Below are 23,312 nucleotides of genomic sequence, written 5' to 3' on the forward strand. Positions count from 1 at the left end.
GAACATTTTGACATTGTAAGCACTGTATGAAAGGATGAATCTACGAATGAGCACTGTGAGTCAACCCTCACTTCTTGGTTGGGCACAAAATCGACAGAATATACAACGTTAAACAAACTTCTTGATGAAAAGCAATATGAGTTTTCATCAGATCTTCATAATTATTTTGCCCACAAAATACAGTCACTACACTCTACAGTATATTCTGTGAAGCACTTTAAGACGTCTCAACAACGTGATAATGGTGCTACATCAGATACAAGCATTATTATGTTAAACACAAATTGGTTTATTTTTGAGAGGTCAAAGTCTGTCAGAACTTTCTGAAACATTGCCTTAATACAATTGGTTTATTGCTTGGATACATTTGGCACGCTACCATGTAATTCTGTATTAAAAACTCTGGAAATTAGGGGTGATATAGTCCTAGACAATTCCATAAAAACAACTGATATTTGTCAGTGTGCTTAAGCTAATTACCATGATCTAAAGTAACTAGGTGCCAAAATCCACAGATTCACAAGTAGAGAGCTCAAGTCAACAACAAATTGCATTTATGCAGCACCTTTCATATCAGAAGAACGTCCCAAGGCACCTGAAAGAGCTGAGTATAATGTCCAAGTAGTATAACTGGGAAATGCAGTTATACTATATGCAGTAACCTTAAAATATATTTGTATGTACTTCTACTCAATCAGAAATATTCTTGCTAACAGCAATAAAAAATAAAAATATAGTAATAATAATCCTTGCATTTGGTATAGCGCTTTTCACGTCTTCTAGAAGTCTCAAAGCACTTCACAGAATATACTATAAAGTGAATTGACTGTATATTTTGTGGGAGAAACGCGGCAGCCAATTGCGCACAGCAGTATCCCACAAACAGTCATGGACTGAAGTGACCAAATTATTATTTTTTTTTGTTGAGGGATTATTATCAAGCATGTGGAGTAAGGAACCTTGCCCAAGGTTTTGCCCTGCCGGGAATTGAACCCAGGTCTCTCACTTGCAAGGCGAGTGCTCCAGCCACTGAGCTACAGGACTCCACAAAATACTAATCCTTGCATTTGTTAGTGCCTTTCACATCAGGAGGATGCATCAAAGCACTTCACAGGATTTACTATAAGAGTAGTGACTATTTTGTAGGTGAATGGTGAACATCAATGCATTGGTCACCTATTTACCACCACCACCCCATTGTAATATAGAGGAATGGATATTGAGAAATAGCTTGGCATACAGGACACGTGAATTATGGTATTCCATTGATGTTTAGAGCAGCAATACTAAAGTCTCTAATCCTAGAGCTGAATCTAAAACCATGCTGCTCACAAGTATATGGCACTCCACTGCCAAGATTCCTGGTACTTGTGCTTCAAGAACTGTCAACCTTGCAGAAATACTAGGAGTGACACTTGTGATCAGCTGCAGAGGAACAGAATGCAAACCTAGTAAACATATGGAACTGGTTTATTTTTAATGTGGATCACATTTTCCAACTAAAAGGAGTGACTGTTACAAACATAGGAGCTGTCTTGGCGATGGAGCATCTGAGTCTGTGGCATCTTGCCAGAATCTCCTAATTCATAGATTTTGTTTAATTGAAAGAAGAAAAGTATACGTATTATCCTGATAAAACTGGCTGAAAAAGTGTTCCATTCAATTTAGAACAATAGCTTTTATGTTTTATGTTCAGTATTTTCAAGTCAAAAATTTCTTTGAGTTTTACTCTGCAATTTTAGCTTATGTAAGACAGCAATTTTTTTTGTAAAATGACTTTGGAGACTGCAAATTGTTTAAGGGGAGACTGATATTGAAATCAGAGGAAGGGTTTCAATCTCGGCTTCAAGCTGCCTCTGAATGCTAACTGCTCCGGGTTGTCAGCAGCTTCAATGTGTAACATAACTTACCACTCAGACAACAGCCACATATATTACCTAATGAATATTCTGTTCCTCTTTTTTAAAAAAAGTTTTACTTTTAGACTTAGTGCACCAATAGTATTTGCTAAGACTGTTAACCGCAGGCAGTTATATGCATGTATATCTCTGTGGGGTTAGGGGGGGAAGAATAGGGTGGGGAAACTAGACACAGATTTTTCACCCTCCCTTAAACTGTTGTCTCTGCTGAGATCCGCTAATTCAGTATATCAAATCTTTGAATTTTGCATTAATGGAATAGATAGAGTTACATGCATCAATGTTTTGGGATACAATTCCACCAAAGGATTAAATGATCTGGTGAAATTCACCATAATAATAATCCTTGCATTTGATATAGCGCTTTTCACGTCGGGAGGACGTCCCAAAGCGCTTCACAGAACACACTGTAAAGTGAATTGACTGTATATTTGTGGGCGAACGCGGCAGCCAATTGCGCACAGCAATGTCCCACAAACAGTCGTAGATTGAAAATGACGAATTTATTATTGTTTTTGGTTTTTGGAGGGATTATTATTAGGCTCTGTGTGGAGTAAGGAAACTTGCCCAAGGTTTCGCCCTGACCTGCCTGGAATTGAACTCAGGTCTCTCGCTTGCAAAAGCGAGTGCTCTAACCACTGAGCTACAGGACTCCAGCATTGGTGTTCTGTCCAAATGTTTTGAACCGATACAGAAAGTAGATTGTGTGAGTGATCCCTCCTAAGCAGAGCTGGATTAAAGGATCCGGGGGCCCTAAATCATATCATGTTTGAGGGGCTCTTTGTACTATGCATGTAATGGGGGTGGCGATGGGCCAATAGTGGCACACCTTCTCGTCTCTCTCCGCTCTGCCTCTCAGCCTATCACAAGGTTGTATGAGGCACAAGCCAACATGGAGACTGACGGGAGGAGAGGTGGTAAAGGTGCCAACCAACCATATCCGGGCTCCCCCGCAAAACTTAAGACTAAAGCCATAGTTTACGTGTGGAAACCCATCACCATGCTTAAGAGTATGCAATCCAAACAACATTCCATGCATCCCACCTACACATGGAAATTCCAGAAATAAGATTGTTGGAATGGAATGTGCATTCTCTCCCTGGAGGGACGCATCCTGCTTACCCAATTCTGGAAAGTATTAGGCATAAGCCAACCCCTCCCGCCTGCCCCGGGTTTGAGACCCAGCCAGGGCGAAACATTGGGCAAATTTCCTTACTTCATATGCCTCTGTTTATGACAAGCGGTTTCTGTTGATGTCAGATTCTTGGAGGCACAACGTAATTGAAGTAGGAAAAACTGTATACTCCATGCCATTAGAGTATATGTAATTCCTGCATCTTCTGACCTCTGGTTTTCTTTTCTTTGTTGTATTACTGTTTCATTGTTTTGTTATTTATGTAATAAAATGAAAATTGTTTTTTCCAAAAAGTTGCAAGATTTAGTGTTCTGTTTTCTGTTTAGGAATGACTTCTCTGTGTTGGAATGGATTTTCCACTTCAGATAACTTGACTAAATCTCTATTCTTGTCATTAGGTTACCGTGAAAGGTTTTGCACCACTTCTTCAGTTTGCATACACTGCCAAACTTCTGTTGAACAAAGAAAATGTGTTGGATGTCTGTCGTTGTGCGGAATTTCTTGGAATCCACAATATAGAAAAAACGTGCTTTACCTTTCTCCAAGCCAAACTTCACGGGAACGGAAAAGATCACGCAGAGTTTCCGAGAAAGACATGTTGCACATCTAGCTGTCAGAAAACAAACTTAAAGATTCCCGTTGGTGACAATGAAAATTCAGAGGCTGATGATGATGTGGAAGAATTCTTGGAGTCTGAAAATCTCCAGAGTCCTTGCCCCAAGCTCCGTAAATGCATTGAAGTTGGAAACATTTGTCCAGCACTTCAAAATGAGACCTCTGATGTTAAGTATCCCTGTTTCAAGCAAAGTAGATGGGCTTCTCTCTGCCCTAAATATCGAAAGTTCCAGTTAGCCTGTGGGAAAGAACGTGTAACATCATGGGGTAGTACTTCTACATTACAAAATACTGCATCACAGCCATTCTTTTCAAAAGAGCAATTTGAACCCTGTCGGAGCCTGACGTTACTTCCAGAAACGGAGACTGATGATGTTGGACTAATTTTGAAAGATAATGAAAGCAAATTGGAGAGTGAAGTTGGAGGTATTGATCAGGGGAAGGATGATAATGAAGCAAAGAAGCAAGTGGATATATGCTGTCCATTAGGTCAAGGTGTGGAAGGGGAAAAATCGCTAAGGCCATCAACACAAAGTATCTCAGGTATTGAACTAAATTGCTCTAGGAGGGAGCTTTATGAATTGCCTTGTATGCCTTTCTCTCAGGCAGAGTTTATACCCATATCATTGCAATATGAAAACTTCCAGAAGAACAGTACAAATTGTGAAGAAACAAAAGCAGAAATTGGTGATCAGCCAAATATTTCAGAAAAAGGAGCAGGAGACTCTGAGAGAAAGTCAGTTATATTTAGCTCTTATCCTAAAAGTCAAGAGAATCTCGTATCCTTTTCAAGTGGACGGAGCAGTGTGGAAAGGGAGGTGGCAGAACATTTAGCAAAAGGATTTTGGAGTGAACTTTGTGGAGTGGAGTCCAGCTGTGAGGCTGTGCCTTTTGTTAAAGGGAAATGCCCAGCATCATTTCACATAGAGAGAATTTCAGAATGTGCACAGATTGCTACAGAGCCTTCCCAAACTCTTGCTGGAAAATCTCAAAACACCTTTCTACTACACTGTACTTCTGAATCATCGCACCTATCTGGGTCCAGTCTTAGCTCTTCCAAGTGTCCGTTTGGATATACTGCTGGAAGTTCAGTGTGCTCCAGCAGTTCAGGTTTAGAGGAGCTGGAGAGTGACCAGGGACAGCAGCAAGACAAATGTGATGACACCTGTGCCACAAATTCTGGGGATGAATTCAGGTCAGACTCAGAGGATGATAGCGAGTCATGTTCTGCCAGAGAACAGGAATGTGAGGTAAGTGGATTTTGAGTTTAGGTATGCACAGGATGATGATATAAAGGTACAAGAACAAGTACTGAAATTGGGAATATCCTAATGAAATATTGGTTCAGGAGGTAATGTTTATGGTCATCCCTTTCAAAATCCAGTAATAAAAATAGAAGATTTCTGGAACTTTAGGATATTTATTTGATGTGAATGATGCTATGTAAACAAAATTGTTCTTTTATTGAGCCTTTTAAAAATTATATTCATCTGGGTTAGAGCAGTGCTCTTTTCATCTTTTGGAATCTTGGTTCAAATCCTGCTCTGAAAAATGGGATTAAAAGTTTCCCTCCTCTTTTGGCTTCTTGGTTAGGCTTCTTGATAGAAATGAGTTTTGGCAGTTTTAGCCTACTTCCCACTGCGCAGGGCCAAGAGCACAAAATGAATGGGTAAGTAAGGTCAGCAAATCAATGGATGGAAAATCATAAGTAATCCCTTTCTGTTTAAGGTTATTCCCAGGCAGACTGGAGCAAAGTGATTATTTTTTCCACCCCACTGCGTCCTTATATTCCTTGCATTTGATATAATGCAAGGACATCAGAAGAATGTTACTAACAACAACAACAAGATTCCATTTATAAAGCGCCTTTCACGTCAGGAGGACGTCCCAAGGCGCTGCACAGTTGGGTCATGACCCGAGCAGGGGGGAAATGGTCAGGGTGAGGGGAGGGAAGGGAGGGAGCGAGGAGGGGGGAAATGGTCAGGGTGAGGGGAGGGAAGGGAGGGAGCGAGGAGGGGATAGAGAGTCGAGAGGGGAGCTGAAGGCACGGTCAAAGAGAAAGGTTTTGAGACCAGCCTTGAAGGAGGAAAGGGAGGAAGCGGCGAAGGCACTGGGGGATGGAGTTCCAGAGCCTGGGGCTGAGAGGCTGAAGGCCCGACCACCGATGGTAGGGCGGTTGGGGCGGGGGACGTGGAGCAGACCGGAGCCAGAGGAACGGAGGGTACGGGCAGGTAGGGGGATAGTAGGTTGGAGAGGTAGGAGGGAGCAAGACCGTGAATGGCCTTGTAGGTGAGGATGAGGATGATCCTAAGTACTAAGTACTTCACAGGATTTAATTCAGAGTTACTGTGTATTTTGTAAATGAATGCTGCAGCCAGTGTGTACACAGAAGTGTCCCACAAACAGCCATCAAACAAATGACCAATTTTATCTCGAGGATTGTTGGCCAAGACACCGGGAGAAACTCCCTTCACTTTTTGAATAGTGCCATGCAATCTTTAACATCTACCTGAACAACCAGATGGGATCTCGGCTTCACGTCTCGTCCACAGGACGACGCCTCCAAAAGGCCTGCACCTCCAGCAATGTGGCACTCACCCTGCACTGCATTGGAGTGTCAGCCTAGACTGTGAGTTCAAAGTCCCAATGTGGGACTTGAACACACAACCTTTTGACTCAGAGGTGTTGGTGCTAACGTCTAAGCCAAATATGTATTCTTAAGGATCATTAAAGTTTTTATCCCTAAAATAAAAACTTGGGTATTTTCCATTTTTTCAGGATTTAAAACAAAAAAAATTGAGGAGAAAATAGATTGTTACAAGAAAACATGGGTATATTTGTAAAATTTGCCTGGTTTAATTTTCTGCTCACATTAAAAGTAGTGAGAGAACTTGAGTACATTTTGCACAGCACAACTCCAAACGTCTTTTTCAGTCTCTGGTCACTGGCAACAAATGTGATTGATTCTGGTGTGAAGCAATACATTTGGACACCAAGAGCATGTATGTTATGCATGGTTATTAGCTCATCCATTGCAACGTCATGGGGTTGATAGGTCATGTGAGCGCACAATTTGTCAATTGACAGGACTGTAATGCACATTAATCCCTGAAAATGAAAATGTCAGAGAATCTTTTGGGGAGTAATTTTTTTCAGTCCTTGACTTTTGTCAAAAAAGCTTCTATGTTGAAAGTTAATTTAAAACTGACTTTAAAGGTCCCTTTGTATTCAACCACCTCTCATCTTAAATTATTTTGCTGCTTCTGATCTATTCATGTTTGGTTTCTTTTCCACCACATATAAGCTAAAGAGGAACTTTCATTTTAATTTTTCAACCTATGGGTTCAAGAAAAAAGCTTGAGTTTTAAGCAGCATTTTCTATCTGATGGATGGTCTATGCAAAGTTCTGGCTGTAAATATCGACCATCTTGGCAGCTTGTGATGATGTATGGCCTCATGTTTTTCGTCAGAGGATGATAATTCTGCCATCTTTTCAAAAGGAGGTCAAAGTACAAAGGATTCTTAGGCTTCAAGGTTGATTTAGGTTTAGAATGGTTAACATTGTGATTCATTTGTTGATTAAGCTTAAGGCTTTCCAGATTCGCTGCTTACTTCATGGCTGTTTGTGAGATCTTGCTGTATGCAAATTGTCTGCTGCTTTTGCTTGCGAAACAATCACTGCACTTGATTGGATATATGGCTATAAAAACAAAATGTCTTTCCATTGACGCATTTTTTTCCCTTCTTACCTTACACATCTTCAGGATAGATTGCCAGTTGATTGGCAGATTGCTTATCCAGGGGTCATAATCCCTTCAAATAAATAAATATTAATTTGGTCACTCAATTCAGGACTGTTTGTGGGACACTGCTGTGCACAATTGATTGCTGTCGTTCGCCCACAAATTACAGTCAATTTGCTTTACACTATATTCTGTGCAGTGCTTTGAGATGTCTTGAAGACGTGATAAGGCGCTATATCAAATGCAAGGATTATTGTTATTATTGGTTCAAGATTCAAGAAACGTCAGGAAGCAGGTTTTCAATTCATTTGTATTGTGACAATACAAATAAAAGCTGTAAATGATTTGACTGCGTTGTGGTTGCCTTCAGGTGAGTTTTGTAAAAATCAGAATAATGCAAGAAACTAACATTTATTCGGGATAGAGGCACCCAGGTCAACTAGCCTGGGGCAGATCTAGAAAAAGAGATCTTTAAGTCATGTTATTCTGCCGAGATAGAGAGTTTTCCAAGAATACATCAATTTCACATTAGAGAGCAAGATATTTAAACTTTATGGACCATCACCAATGAGGTTCTGATAGACCACTGTTCAAAACGAATGCCACAGCTTATTTTGGTATTTGCTATTCTGGTACTATATTTTGTTTTTCCTCATGTTGCTGTGTAATTACCTTGGAATGAAGGAGTTATACAGATTGGATTACTAGGTTATTGTTAGCCCAATACATACCTCCTCAACTTGCCAGTGGTTGAATCTGCCATAGTCAGTTCTTAAGATCCATTCATTCACCTCTGACACTTTGCTTAGCTTTGCCACTGTGGCTTTTTAAGCTGCACTAGTGAGAAAGGAAATGCATGTGGGGAGGATATTGCAAGGCGCTGAATAGTTTGCACCCAAGATGAGGGTTGGAAGCAAGAGACGTAGAAGGCAAAGGGGATTGGCTGAAAGCATGGTCAAAAAGAAAGGTGTTGAGATGGGCCTTGAAGGAGGCAAAGGAGAGGTAAAGCAAAGGGACTCCGGGATGGAGTTCTAGAGTGGGGGCAGAAAGGCCGAAGGCCCAACCAGAGATGGTGGGGCAAGCAGCATGGGGCACATGGAGCAGGCCAGTGCCCACCAGCCGGAGGGAGTGGGCAGGTTGTTTTTAGTATATTGCAGAGGTGGAGTGGAACAAGACTGTGGAAAGCTTTAAGAATATGGATAAAGATCTTAAACTCTATTCTCTGGGGATGGGGAGTCGGTGAAGCTGGGTGAAGATGGAAGTGATCAGCTCACGGAGCTTGGAGAGGACACAGGCTGCAAAGTTCTGAATAGCTTGCAGCTTGTGGAGGGAAGAGTTGGGAAATCCGATGAGCAGGGAGTTAGCACAGTCAAGCCTGGATGTAATGAAAGCATGGATGAGGGTCTTGGTGGCCTGAGGGGAGATGTTGTGGCAGAAGTGGGCAATGTTGCAAAGGTGGGGCAAGGCAGAACGTGCCATGGCACAGATTTGGGGTTTAATGGGCAGTTGAGAGTCGAACAAGACACCAAGGTCCCATACTGGCTCGGTGAGGTGGAGAGTGCATCCATGAATAGTGATGAGCTGTGGAGGCGCTGATGAGAGCCAAGCAGGAGAGCCTCGGGTCTTGTTGACATTCAACCGCAGAAAATTAGCTCTTATCCAAGACTTGATGTCTAACAGAGAATCCGTCATGACAGCAGTGGTCCTGAAGTTGAGGCAGAGAAATAGAGTTGGGTATCATCCACGTGGAAGCTAACCACATGCGTGCAGACAATATCACCGGGCGGGAGCATGTAAATATTGGAGGAGAGGACCAAGGACAGAGCCCTGAGGAACATTGCAAGTGATGGTACGAGGTTTGGAGGAAAAGCTATTAGTGGATACAAAGTGGAGATGAAAGGTAAGATTGAAACCAGTCAAGGGCGGAAAGTGGCGCTAAGAGGAGAGGCAGTGGAGAAGTGTTCAATATTGTCCAAGGCAGCAGAGAGATCGGGAGAGAGAAAGCCCTGGTTACAGATGGACAGATTGTCATTTGTAACTTTGACTACGACTGTCTCTGTACTATGGGCAGGACGGAAACCAGATTGGAGGGGTTCGTACAGGGAGTGGCAGGAGAGGAAAGAGCAAAGCTGAGAAGCAATGGGATGGAAAAGGAAGGTTGGAATGGGACTGTCGTTGGAGAACTGAGATGGATCAAAGGATTTTGTTTATTGAGAGTGGGGGTAATAACGGCTGTTTTTAAGGGGGTGGGAATAATCCCAGTGGACAAAGAGGTGGCAATGTTTGTTAGTAGGAGGTGGAGCTGGGAGGTAAGGAGTTGCACAGGGATGGGGTCAAGGGAGAGTGTCCGAGGAGATAAGGTTGTTACAGAAGAAGGGCGGGAATACAGATGACTAGGTTGGTGGAGAGGGAGTGGGGGTTGATTTTGTTTCCAATGGCCGGTATGAGATAGAACTGGGTTGGGTGGCAGGAAGTGGAATGGTGGAGTTAAGGGCGATTAAATATTGGTCTGAGATGGCTTTATCAGTGATGGTGATGTCCGAGATGATGAGGCCCTGGGTAAATTACCAGGTCGAGGGGGTGACCATGGATGTGTGTGGAAGAGTTAATGTGGCGGGAAAGGTTGTGAGATGAGGGGGGAGAAGTCAGCAGCGATATAATATTGATTATTGTGCAATATCTTTGGGGTAGCTCTGATTTACAGCAGATCTCCCTTGATAACTCGCAGACTTTAGTTATATTTTGGACAATTCCTAAATCTCTAATGATTACCATTTGGTCATGTAAGAGACCAGGATCAAGTTATAGAATCAGTGAATAGGTACAGTCTGATTCGGAGAATTGTGTAGATCATTTCAAAGCCAGAAAGGCCAGAGCAGTACTTCTTTGTAAGTATAATACCAGCTCCTCTAGAACTTAATCATTAATGAAAAAGTCTGAAAATATCTCTGTAGCTCAATCCTCCAATTCTATCATGTCTAAAATACTGCAGTATTATGCTCACAGAGTTAGGAGGATCGAATTGCATGCTGCAGATCACCACCTCTAATATAAATGAGGGATGGCAGTGTGTCATTTGTTGTTTCCCGTGGTTGGTTTCAGCTTTCCCACATGTCAGGTACTGCAGATTTAGAAGGAGACTCGGTTTTATAGTACTTCTGCTTCTTTGAACATTTTTGCTTATTTAAGATATTGTGGATCTCAGAAATCTGAGTAAGCAATTCAAAAGGAGAATGTTTGAATCAGTGGTCTCCAGGCAAAATCATTCCTTTTTTCATATAGGTAGAGAGCACAGACTAAGTGAGAGGATCGGGGTTTGATTCATGGGCAGGGTGAAAATCTTGGGCAAGTTTCTTTACTTCACACGCCTCTGTTTACTTAACAGTAAGTAGGAACCTGGTTGTTAGTCGATTGGAGGATCGCTTTCCGAGAGTAATAATCTCTTCAAAAAAAATAATAATAATTTGTTCACTGATTCCATGACTGTTTGTGGGACACTGCTGTGCGCAATTGACTGCCCCTTTCCTTCCACAAAATATATTGTCAGTTCACTTTACAATATATTGTGTGAAAGGCGCTATATCAAAGGCAAGGATTATTATTATATAGATCTGTCTATTTGGCGTGATCCACAGAAAGCTTCTCTTTAGATACCACTGGTTGCTTGCTTGTGATTATTTATCACCATTGGCGAACAATCTTTCAGACACTTTGTCCCCATTCTCTGGAACTTTCTTCCCCAAATTCTCCCTTTCTGCTTTCTAAATCCTTCTAAAAACCTACTTCTTTGACTGTGCCTTCAGTAACTTTTCTACCTTCCTCTCAGGATCCCGCTCCATCTCTGTATTGCATTTTGGGATGTTATCCAATGTTTTGCTATTGAATTTGCTTTGGAGGTAAGACACCTGAGAGCTGGGATTGGATGATGTCTGTTGGAGACGTTGTTCTGTCCCCTCCTATTGTAACTTCTCATAACTTGGATGATTCATAAGACCTAAGTGGAACAGTCAGAAAAATCATTGTGATCTCATATTGATAGAGGAAGCTTAGTTTTCAGTCCTATTAAAACTGAATGTTGACTGTCCCATACAGGAAGGATTGGTTGTTTCTGAAGAAGAGTCTGATTTAGCTCAGTTCCTCTTGGAGCCTCCCACTTCACTACGTGGCTCTAAAAGAAGCCCAGCCTGACTGAAGCAATCTCTCCCTTTAAAATGGAAAACATTTATTGTTGGTATATTGACTGTAATTGTTAAGTGTGTGTACTGATTATATGTCTAATAGTTTTTCAACATTTTTAATAGCAGGGACCAGCTGTTTCTTTATAAAATGTGGAGGACCATTGGTAAATTAGCATTTTGGGTCATTCATTCTAAAAAATGTATTTGGTGTGGACAGTTCATAAAGTTAACATACCCTGTCACTGATTCTTGGACTGGGTGGTTAAGAAGCCCTAGTCTAATAGCTGATTGACCACTTACATTGACAACTGTCAGTGTTGCCTGTCTCTGGTGGGGAACTCAGTTGACAAAGCACCATTAGTATCCATATGCATCATACAGGTGTCAGCCTGGCTCAGTTGGTAACACTCATCTTTCAGTTAGATTTGTGGGATTGAACCCGACATCGGGACTTTGAGCTCCTAGTCGAGGCTGACACTCCAGTGCAGTGCTGAGGCGGTCTCCATTACTGGAGGGCAGTGCCACCCTTCTGATGACACTCTGAACTAAGAGTTTTTTTTGTCTTTAGTTTTTGCATATTGTGCTTTGTTATTATAAAAAAAATCAATAATGGAATGATGTTAGTCAAAATAATTTTTTATACGGTATGTAATTTTCAAAAACTAGCCCATATAGGAAATTATCACACCTGGCATTGAAGTACTTCTATGGGAAACTAATTCTGTAAACATGCTGGCGAGCCTGATTACTGAATGCAGTAAAGAGGCAATAACACTAAATTCACACTCCATTTAATTTTATGGAAAATGTTTAATGTACAAAATGAATTTAACACTGAATATTTCCTCTTTTTTTACAATGCATATCTGTACAAACTATCTGTACAAACTCTTGTATACATTCCTTCCTCTTTTGGTATTTTATATTTAAATACAGTATAGACAGATATCTATTGCTGGCACTTTTCCAAGGTATCTAGAATGAACAATAATAATCCTTGCATTTGATATAGCGCCTTATCACATCTTTGAGACATCTCAAAAGGCTTCACAGAATATACTGTAAAGTGAATTGTATATTTTGTGGGCAAAACAATGATGTTTTTTCATTCCAGTTGGACTTTTATTTTCTCACTCCAGAAAAGTACCTTTGATTTTAAGTTTTTTTAAAAAGCAATAATTCTTTAGCAGTATACATTGTGGTAATTATTTTCTTCCTTTAGTATCACATAAGTACATAAGGGAGTAGGATGTCTTGTAACTAATACTGAAAAAACACCCATTTACAGGAGCTTTGTATTAATGAGTATGACTATATGCCTGGGCAGCTCTTAGCTTGTGTCTTGAAACTGCATGGATTGAGTAGGCTTTTGGTAAGTGCAACTAATGGGGATCAAACATGTATTTGAATCAATTGGTGTATTTAAGAGGGACCCAACAACAACTTGCAACTCGTGTATTTATAGCGCCCGTCAAGCAGAGTCGTGTCCTAGAGTGCTAAAACAGCTATTGGGGATTACATTTATTAAATATATATGGTAAATTTTTTAATAAAAAGACTGCTGAATTCCTTGGGTGTATATGGAAACCGGAAATACTATTCACATTAGTGCAAGTGGGTAAAGCACCAGGACCAGCAATGGACTTTTTTTTTGGCCACCAGAATTTGCCATTCGTGGCAAATAGTTTTGTGGTTACATTGCTAGATACTCATCCTCCATTCACAAAATGATTAGAATCCTTCCAATATGCCTTCTATATGCCACTGCTGTCCTAACAGAATGTCTGTCAGACATCAAGTCCTGGATGAGAGCTAACTTTCTACAGTTGAACGTCAACAAGACTGAGGCCCTCCTGATTGGCTTCCGTCAGTGCCTCCACAACTCAGCCGCTGACAGCCTCACCATCCATGGTTGCACACTCCACCTACTAAGCCAGTCCGGAACCTTGGGTCTTGTTTGACCCTCAACTATCCTTTCTACCCCACATCTGTGCCATGACCCGCTCTGCCTTCTCCCACCTCCGCAACATCACCCGGCTCCACCACTGTCTCATAACACAGCCCGTCGAAACCCTGAAACACGCATTCATAATATCGAGGCTTGACTATGCAAACTGCCTGCTTGTCAGCCTCGCCAACTCCTCCCTCCAGAGGTTGCAGATCATCCAGAACTCTGCAGTTCGTGTCCTCTCCTGCACCAGGCTCTGTAACCCTATCACCCCCATCCTCGCCTGACTCCACTGGCTTCCTGTCACACAGAGGATATTATTCAAGAACTTGGTCCTCACCTTCAAAGCCTTCCATGACCTTGCTCCCCCCTAACTTTGCGACCTCCTAACTTCCTACCATCCTGCTCCCACCTCCGTTCAGCGGGCTCCGGCCTGCTTCACATACCATTGGCGGACGGGCCTACTGCCTTTCTGCTCCTATTCTCTGGAATTCCATCCCGCAGTCCCTCCACCTCGCCCCCTCCCTTGCCACCGTCAAGACCCATCTCAAGACCATCCTCTTCAACCGTGCTTTCGATCACACTGTTTCCCCCCATGCCCTCCCTGATACCGACCCCCCAGTTTTGGTCCAAAACACTGACTGTCCAGTGCCCTGGGATGTCCTCCCGATGTGAAAGGCATTATCCAAATGTAATTTTATTGTTGTTGTACAGGGCTATCTGTCAAACTTTTTCACTGCAAAATATTAGTTACTGGCATTGGGCCATACCAAATTGATCTTTTAAAGTGATTCATTGGATAATAATATATATTATAATAATCCTTGCATTTGATATCGTTCTTGATCACATCTTTGAGACGTCTCAAAGTGCTTCACAGAATATACTGTGCAGTGTAGTGACTGTATATTTTGTGAGCGAACGCGGCAGCCAAATGCGCACAGCAGTGTCCCACAAACAGTCCTGGATTGAGTGACCAAAGTATTCTGATTTTTTTTTGAAGGGATTATTATCCCTGAAAAAGTGATATGCCAATCGACTAACAACCAGGTACCCACTTACTGCTAGGTAAACAGAGGCATGTGGAGTAGGAAATTTGCCGGGAATCGAACGCAGGTCCTCTTACTTGTGAAGCGAATACTCTACCCACTAAGCTATACTAGATGGGATTTATTGCATCTGTGGAACTCAGTTTTATTGATAACTACTTGAATATTCATATTGCAGAGAGATCAAATGATTAGTTTGACATTAGCTCTTTGACACTACAAATAGATTTTTTTTATTTGGGGACTAATGTGACTTGAGCTTTGAATCCTCTTTCATTTGTTGGGTTTCCTTAATTGTCACAAACCTAGGCTTATTTTATTAATGGTATGATCATCTCTGGGTTTGACTTATTCAGAAATATTTCATGGAACTGATGCTTTTTGTTGGATGGTCTGGTAGGTGAACCATTGATAATTCCTATGATATTCTTTTTAGACATACAGAGGGTGGCAAGGGCAGATTCTCTATCCATCCAAAAAACCTACCTCCAGTAACTACAGGTGCCCCTGCTCTGCCTTCGCTTGGGATCCGATCCCATCACTGTGAAACGCTCCAAGAAGTTATCATACATGAAGAGCGTTATATAATAATAATCCTTGCATTTTATGTAGTGCCTGCCTTTCATGTTGTTGAGACGTCTTCCCAGGATAAATTGTATATATTGTATATATATATTGTATATATTGTAATGTAGATTGATTGTGTATTTTGGGTGAAAAAAATTCACGCTGCTGAAACACTGGTCCACGCCTTTATCACCTCAAGGCTGGACTATGGGAACCCTCCGTTCCTCTGGCTCCGGTCTGTTCCACATCCCCCGCCCCAACCGCCCTACCATCGGTGGCCGGGCCATCAGCCTCTCAGCCCCTAGGCTCTGGAACTCTATCCCCCAGTGCCTTCGCCGCTTCCTCCGTTTCCTCCTTCAAGGCCGGTCTCAAGACCTTTCTCTTTGACCGTGCCTTCAGCTCCCCTCTCGACTCTCTACCCCCTCCTCGTTCCCTCCCTCCCTTCCCTCCCCCTGACCATTTCCCCCCTGCTCGAGTCCTGACCCAACTGTCCAGCGCCTTGGGACGTCCTCCCGACGTGAAAGGCACTCTATAAATGAAATCTTGTTGTTGTTGTAGTCTTTGACACATCTGGTATTTTGTACTTATTCTACATTTTGCCCACCTCAACCCAGAAATGTGTGTTTGATGATGAATTAAATCATCATTGTCAAATCATCATCTCAGGGGAAATTGATGACTAATTTTGTGCATGTTTAGTGCAGTAAATCTTTGTTCGCAAGCCTGAATGATTCGTTGGAATTTCTGACTTTAACCACTTAGCTTAATTGAATATGAGCAAAAAATTGAAAGTGACTTTTAAACTTATCCATAAATTGGAAACCCTGGAGAGATTTGCTTTTTCACATCATAACATGATTTGCCTGACTTTTGTGTAATTATGTATTTTCTAGGTAAAGCTGCCATTTCCTGTTGAAAAAATCACATTGCTTACTAGAAATGATTTTCAAGCGATGCTGAAGATGCACCACCTGAATCCAGAGCAGCTGGATTATATCCATGACATCCGTCGCCGTAGCAAAAACCGAATTGCAGCGCAGCGCTGCCGAAAACGAAAACTGGACTGCATACAGAACCTAGAGTGTGAAATACATAAGTTGGTAGGTTGATTTACAAGTGATATCACCTTGCTGTCAATGAAACGATTTTATGCACACGTTGTTCCTGCATGGAGGTGCAGAATGGGGAAGGTGCACCATTGACCAACTGACAATTCAACAACAATTCGTGAACTAGTGTCGTGCATTAATTTTTATACCTTTTTTTCCCATCTTTCAATTTAGGTGTGTGAGAAAGCAAAATTGCTAAACGAGAAGGACAAGCTAAAGGTGCGTATGGGTGAAACCTGGGAGAATTTATCTGGTCTCTGCAAGCAGATGTGTAAAGAAGCAGCTCTCAGCTCTGAACAAATTCAGACACTAGCAAAGTACTCTTCACCAGAATGTCCTCTTTCAGTTCTAAACATCCAAAGAAGCACTGCCTGTAGAAATCTGGTTTCTTCATGCCCGGGATACTCAAGTGATGCACAGAATATGGAATGTAGCAGTGAACAGGGATCCAGTTTACAGCTTCAAGAGAGAATGGCAGGTACACCCTCCAGTCAACAAGAAGGTCCTACAATAAGTCAGTCAAGGACTTCAGAATGTACTCTGGCCTCAGAACAATGCTGCCAGACTGTAATGACTGACTTCTGTCAAGAAATGATAGATAAATGTACCACGGATGAGTAATGCCAGCTGTGTTCTGCACTGTTTCAACAAGAACCTGTATTCTCTTCCTTAAATGTATCCATCCTTTTGTCTACCAATAGAGCTTGGAGTCTAGTTACAGGAATGAACTCGGAAGCATAGTGGTCTGCAGCGACGCTTTTTTTTAATCGGCAAATTTTTGTGCATGTAATTTATACTGTCTTGGAACTAAATTCTGCTTTCTCAGCATCGCCTAATGTTAGAATCATTTTAGATTTTTGCTATATGCCAGATTAGCATTGCACTTGAGTGATTTTTGTCAGAAAATTCAGCGTAATGTGTGGCATGTATTTTTCATAAGAATAAGAATCTTGGCTCAGTTTGAAGTATGGGAAGAAAAGCGAAATTATGTTGTATAGCGGACTACAAACACTAACTTAGCACTTCAGTAACTTCTTAAAAACACACCACTAAATTTCAATCATGGTTTAATTGTCTTCCCTTTGTTTGACCCTGGCTTAATTTTAAAGTGGGTGTGTTTTATCAGCATCTCTATTCAAATTTGTGCATTTTATGTGAAATCATGCCAGCTTTAAACTTTATAGCTCCTGTTAGGGTTGTTCATTAAAAATTGATCCCTATTTCCTTTCATCCTGTTGAAGCTTTGTAGCAATCCTGAATTGGGGCTGTGCCTCTGTGAAGTTCTGTAACTGAACACTAATTTATCACCTAAGCAAATGAGAACTTTCAATCTGCGGTTTCCTCAAACCTGCTACAGGAGTTTATCGTACAAGACCATTTGATAGCAGTGAAGTGAAACCTCTATCTGCTTTCTTCTTTTTGAAGTATCTACAGGGAGACCAAAAAGTCTTAAAGAAAGATGATTTTTTTTAGACAATAGGATACATATCACAACTTTTTGGACACTCTGTATTCATGTAAATTTATAACCTCAATAAGTTCAACTTGGTTTCAATAATGTGTTGACAAAATCTTGTGCAGTTACTGCTCAGTTTGATTTAGCAATTTCCCATTGTTGAGGAGATTCTGGGCAGAGCTTCAAGGTTAACTAGTACAAGTTAAGTTGCCCCTTTTTCTTGGACCTTTCTCTTTGTTGTTTTTTTGGCAATACATTTAGGAGGATTGTGGTTATGGATGGTAAAGTATTACTGTTGCTAATCCTTTATTTGCTTGCACTAGAAATAAATATTGCATTTTATCCAATACAAAATGCTTAGTGTAGAATCTACAGTCTTCAAAGCATAACAGTTTTTAATTGATTTTGCGTGATTCACTTACCTGCCAAGACATTTTATGAGTGGGGGAGAAAGAGGGTTAGAAAGAAGAGGCATATAAAACTACTACAATAACATGATGAAAAGTAAATCACATTTGGGGAGAAATTTTATGTGGGTCTAGATTTATGCTATTTATGTAGCATTTCAGAGAATACAGCATTTAGTAAATTTTTGAATTCAGTCCTTAAAATTGTTCTAATTTTTTTCTATAGAAAACCGGTTTCCCTTCCCTCCCCTCACCCTGACCATTTCCCCCCTGCTCGGGTCCTGACTCAACTGTCCAGCGCCTTGGGACGTCCGCCCGACGTGAAAGGCGCTCTATAAATGGAATCTTGTTGTTGTTGTTTCAAAATTAAGGCTTTGTTTAAAAAAATTCCCATTTCTGGAGCTTTAAAGTGCTACATATAGAGAGTAAATCTAGACCCAGGTGCAATTTCTTATCTTCTCAGAATTGTTTTAAACTTTACTTGTTTACTTGAAGATGAAATGTTAAATGTTAAAAGTTTGGAATTACTTTTTCTTCTAACAATTTAGCATAACATTTTGTGTACTGGTTTCCAATTGATATATAAATGAATATGGAACATTCTGGCAAAATGCAGGGGGAGAAATTCTACCTCGGTCTAAATTTGATATTTTTGCATTTCACAGTGTCTGGAATTTGGCAAATTGTTGAATTCGGTCTCAACTCTGGTTTCTGTCATTCTAGAAAATCTGCAATTTTCTGTAATTTTAGAAAATCAAAGTCAAAATTACGTCATACAGACTAGCAAATTTTGGATGTCCTAAAATGCTAACAAAATAGAGTATATCTAGATCCAGATAGAATTAATACCCGCAGTGTTCCTTAGAGGAATGTGCTCACACAGAAAGAGTTTAGTCTAAGCAATAAACATGCCTACCTCTATTAAAGGAATACTCAAGGGAAGGCTTTTAAAATTCATATTTATCATACCCCAAATTGCCCTTTTCCCAGAACTTCATTCTCTATTGACCCCTCCCTCCAACCAATAAGTCTAATAAACACATCCATTCATTCTCTTTATTGTCAAGAAGAGTGGAAAAGGGATGCCTGGTGAGGCATTTTGCATTAAAGCTTCAGTTGAGTGCTCTGTTCAGTGCTGGTTAGGATTCTTGGATTTTTATCCTGCGTCCTTTACAATTATTATAGAACTATGAAAACAAACGTTGGAATGAGCTTAACGCTGCATTCATTCTTTGATGATAAATACAACTAAATGCAGGTAAGTACTGCCAGACACAGAAATATAGCTCTAAATATTTTTGTGATATTAAATGGTGATTTTTTTTACGTCTACATAAAAAAACAAGATTCATATAGTCTGAAAAAGGCAAGACACAGCTACAATTTTATCTTTTAGAAAACCACTTAAGATTCAAGCTCCCAATATGCTTTCAGAATTCATAGGATTAATTTTGCCTGGTATTTGCTCCAAACTTTTATAGCCTCTGAAAGATAAATTGATGAAAATGTATGTGGCTACACTGCTTTACTTTGTAAAACTATCCCTTCCCCTTAGTGAAACATAGTTGGAATAGAACCAGAATTTTGGAGAGAACTAGTGGAAAAGGGTGAAAGAAGGTTTTTAATATAAACTCTGTGGGATCAGAAAGCTAAACTATTTATTTTGGTAACACTGTCGCTGCTGAGTCAGAAAGTTGTGAGTTCAAGTCCCACCTCAGTACTTGAACTTGGGTAGTCTAAGCTGACACCCCAATACAGTGCTGGAGTTGTGCTGTATTGTCGGAGGTGCCGTCCTTTGGCTGAGACATTAAGCTGAAGTCCCGTCTGCCTGTTCAAGTGGACGTTAAAGATTCCCTTGGCATTATGCAAAGGGAGTTTCTCCTGATGTTCTGGCCAAAAATCCCCCCCGAAATAAAATTGATCATTTGTTTCATGGCTGTTTGTGGGACACTGCTGTGTGCAATTGGCCTGTCGCATTTGTCTTCACAGTAAATCCTGTGAAGCGCTTTGGGATGTCCTTCCGGACGTGATAAGGTGCTATACCAATTGTCAGGATTATTATTTATAAAACTTAAGATCATTTATTTACCTCCAGCAGAGGGCGTCTGAGACAGTGCTTGATACGATTAAGCTTATTACCGTATAAAACCGTGAGTTTACTTACAGTATACACTATAATGTGGTCAAAGGTCAGTCTTTCCTCTCTCATCATACCTGGAATTTCTTGCATTTGATTTGAAATCCAATGTATTACAACAAAAATTGCAGTTTGCAACCAATTATAGTGAAACCCATTAATGCATTACTACTGCCTCAGGTAAACATTTCATTGCAGAAAATGTTATTCCTAATCTTTAGCAAAAGCTTATCATGCTTTTTTTTTTAATTGTTCGCTTTGTGCTAAAACTTACAAAAAAATTAAAGAGAGTAGCAAGAACCAGCTGGATAAGCCAAACAATAAATGTTTCAAACTTTTGGAAATCCTTTGCACCCTGTGCACATTTAAACTCTTTTTAATACACTGCACTGTTATAGTTTTGTATTAGTTTATGTCAGATGCTTATTAAATGGGTTTCAAGAAATGCTGCCTTGAGAAATCGATACAAGCAGCAGCAAAATTTGTTGTTTTGGGGAAATAAGGTCTTCAAAATGTAATATATTGCTTTTTAAACTTAAGAAACCATGGTATTCAAATGCTAAAGGTCAACATCAAAAACTTGCTGTCCCAACTGTTTCTGGGCAGATATTTGCTATGGAATCTAATTGGTTCTACAAGTTATGTAAAATACATTCTAAGCTTTGTTGCATCTTAATTTACTTTTAGCATGAATATTGAAATTTTCTGCCAGTTTCAAAATGCACAGCTTCTATTTGTATACATCTGTATAAATGATTTTTTTTGTACTTTTCTAATGCTCAGTTTTACAAAATATCAGTACTGTGGCCAGATTTATGGTTCACGATTTCATAATATTGTAATAGACGTAACAACTAGTATTTTATTGTGGGTTTAGTTTTCATGCAAAAATACCACTTTAATATTGAAAGAGCTAATTGACCTTTCTGAAGTAGAGATAAATAGTTAATGCAGTGATGTTTAATGACAGTATGGTCTGACTCTGAATGTGCTACACATTTTTTATTTCCCACTTTCCTATTCCTCTTTCAAGGATTATATTTCGGAATGAAGTCTCAAATACCTGCTTTTTTTTACAGATTGATTTCCAGTTCATTGTTCTTAGTTTCAAACCATTGTTGAATAGCTATGTATTCACTGCCATTCTCTGTGATTTTTTTATATTGTACAAATGTAAAAGAAATGAACCAACATTTATACTTGTTTGGCGTGTTCTATCCTGAAGTCAGTGGTTTAGGATCTGTCCCATTTTGCATAAAATGTAAATATTAAAAATGTGTGAAACTGTTACCCATCTCAAACATTTTCAATAACTCTTTTGTGTATGAGTTCATAACATTGTGTTCACTATTGCTGAATTTGAAAAAAAGCTTTATTGAAACAATATGAATATATGTATGTGTATGTATATATATATATATGTATGTGTATATGTATATATATGTATGTGTATATATGTATGTATACACAGTCCAATTTAAGTATAATAAGGATTGGGAGGATAAATTGTGTTATGTCTATTCTGGTATGACTGAAAATTATTCTCAGAAGATTTCTTCATTATATGCTGGAGCATCACCCTGCCACTGGATGGTGGTGTAACATTGCACATTTTTATCTTCTCAAGTGAAGCCAGTATTTCATGGTGGACTGTGGCACTTGATGGCAGCAGCAGGTCTCTTGCTACCTTGCCCACATGACCTCTTTAAATGTGTGCAACAGAGCAGTGAACTGGACAGACTGCTCTGTTTCTACTTAATAGAAAAAAGTTCAATGTCTGAGTTGCTGCAGAGATCTTATGTTTCTTTATTACACAAACAGTACAAGCAAAATTTTCTTCTTGCTGTCAAATTGTGGATTCATTTTTTTTGCACACCTTTCAACCTTCAGCAGCTGTTAATTTCTCATAATTCCCTTTATTTGATGTAGCACCTGTCAGGAGGATGTCTCATGGCACTTCACAGGATTCATTGTAAAGGCAGTGACTATATTATTGAAGGTGATTGCAGCAGCCAATTTGTGATTTGCACGTAGCAATGGCAACAAACAACTAAAAAAGGGAATGACCAATTTTATATTGGGAAGTGTTGTCCAGAAGATCAGGAGAAACTTCCTTTTTGAAAAACGCCAGGGTATCTTTAACATCCACCTGAACAGGAAGATGGGACCTATGATGAGATGTTAAATCACGAGATGGTTTAACATCTCATCCAAAGGAAAAGCAACTCTGATAATGTAGATTATCTGGCAGCATTGCAGTGGAGTTTCAGCCTAGACTGGGTTTAATTTAATAGATTGAAGCCTAAGCTTGTTTTAAAACAATTTTTCATCATTATCGCTGCTTGTTCATGCTAGCACATGAATTACATTTGCCGAGTGCCATGGAAGTTTACCACTATGTTCAGTGATTCCTCTTGTTGTTATTTAATGTGTTGATGCCTGTTAAAAGCTGAGCTCTGGGATTCACTAAGTTCTTAGAAATCACTGGAAGTGGAATCTTGGCTTCCAGAATATTTAAGCAGGCATTCCAGCACAGGTAATCAATTTGAATCCCTAGATCAGAGAAAGCAGAGTACAAACTTGATATGAGGAAAGCACAACGGCATAGGAGACTAATTCCATGTCTTTGAAGAGCACCCCTTTTCCCAATCGATTCAGTTCAAACTCTTTATGTGGGCTTGCATGTCTGAAGAGACAGCATTAGAGGGGACTTTAGATATTGCACCGCTTCCACAAGAAAGCAGCAGTGACCCATAATTCAGCTGCTGTAACATGCTGCCACCTTGTTGGTTCTGCTACCATCTACTGCACCATTGCACGTTAGCTATTTCCATTCAAGCTGTTACGTAAAAATTAAATTTATACTCTACATGCAGGTCTTACTGAAATTCCTGGCATTAGTGTACAATATTGCTACGGATTCCTCATTCCTTACCATCAGCTGAAACATCCTAGCTGCTCTTTCTTGGCTTCTCCCTACTCCACCCATCTGTCTTCAGATTAATCCAGCCCTCATTTTAACCTCTCTTTATCTTTCCTGCTGTTGATT

The 23,312-nt window shown here is 40.2% G+C and overlaps 1 protein-coding gene across 1 annotated transcript in view; it reads left to right on the top strand.

The window, feature by feature from the left end:
• Positions 1-18,356, top strand: part of LOC103183647 (transcription regulator protein BACH1) — a 42,922-nt gene extending 24,566 nt beyond the window's left edge. The window contains exons 3-5 of the mRNA XM_042334247.1: positions 3,453-4,919; positions 16,048-16,254; positions 16,438-18,356. Coding sequence (XP_042190181.1) covers positions 3,453-4,919; positions 16,048-16,254; positions 16,438-16,884 — 2,121 coding nt within the window. The 3' untranslated portion in view covers positions 16,885-18,356. The remainder of the gene's footprint in view (positions 1-3,452; positions 4,920-16,047; positions 16,255-16,437) is intronic.
• Positions 18,357-23,312: the final 4,956 nt, after the last annotated feature.

Source organism: Callorhinchus milii, unplaced genomic scaffold (genome assembly GCF_018977255.1).
Source record: "Callorhinchus milii isolate IMCB2004 unplaced genomic scaffold, IMCB_Cmil_1.0 Scaffold4, whole genome shotgun sequence".
Taxonomy (NCBI): Eukaryota; Metazoa; Chordata; class Chondrichthyes; order Chimaeriformes; family Callorhinchidae; genus Callorhinchus; species Callorhinchus milii.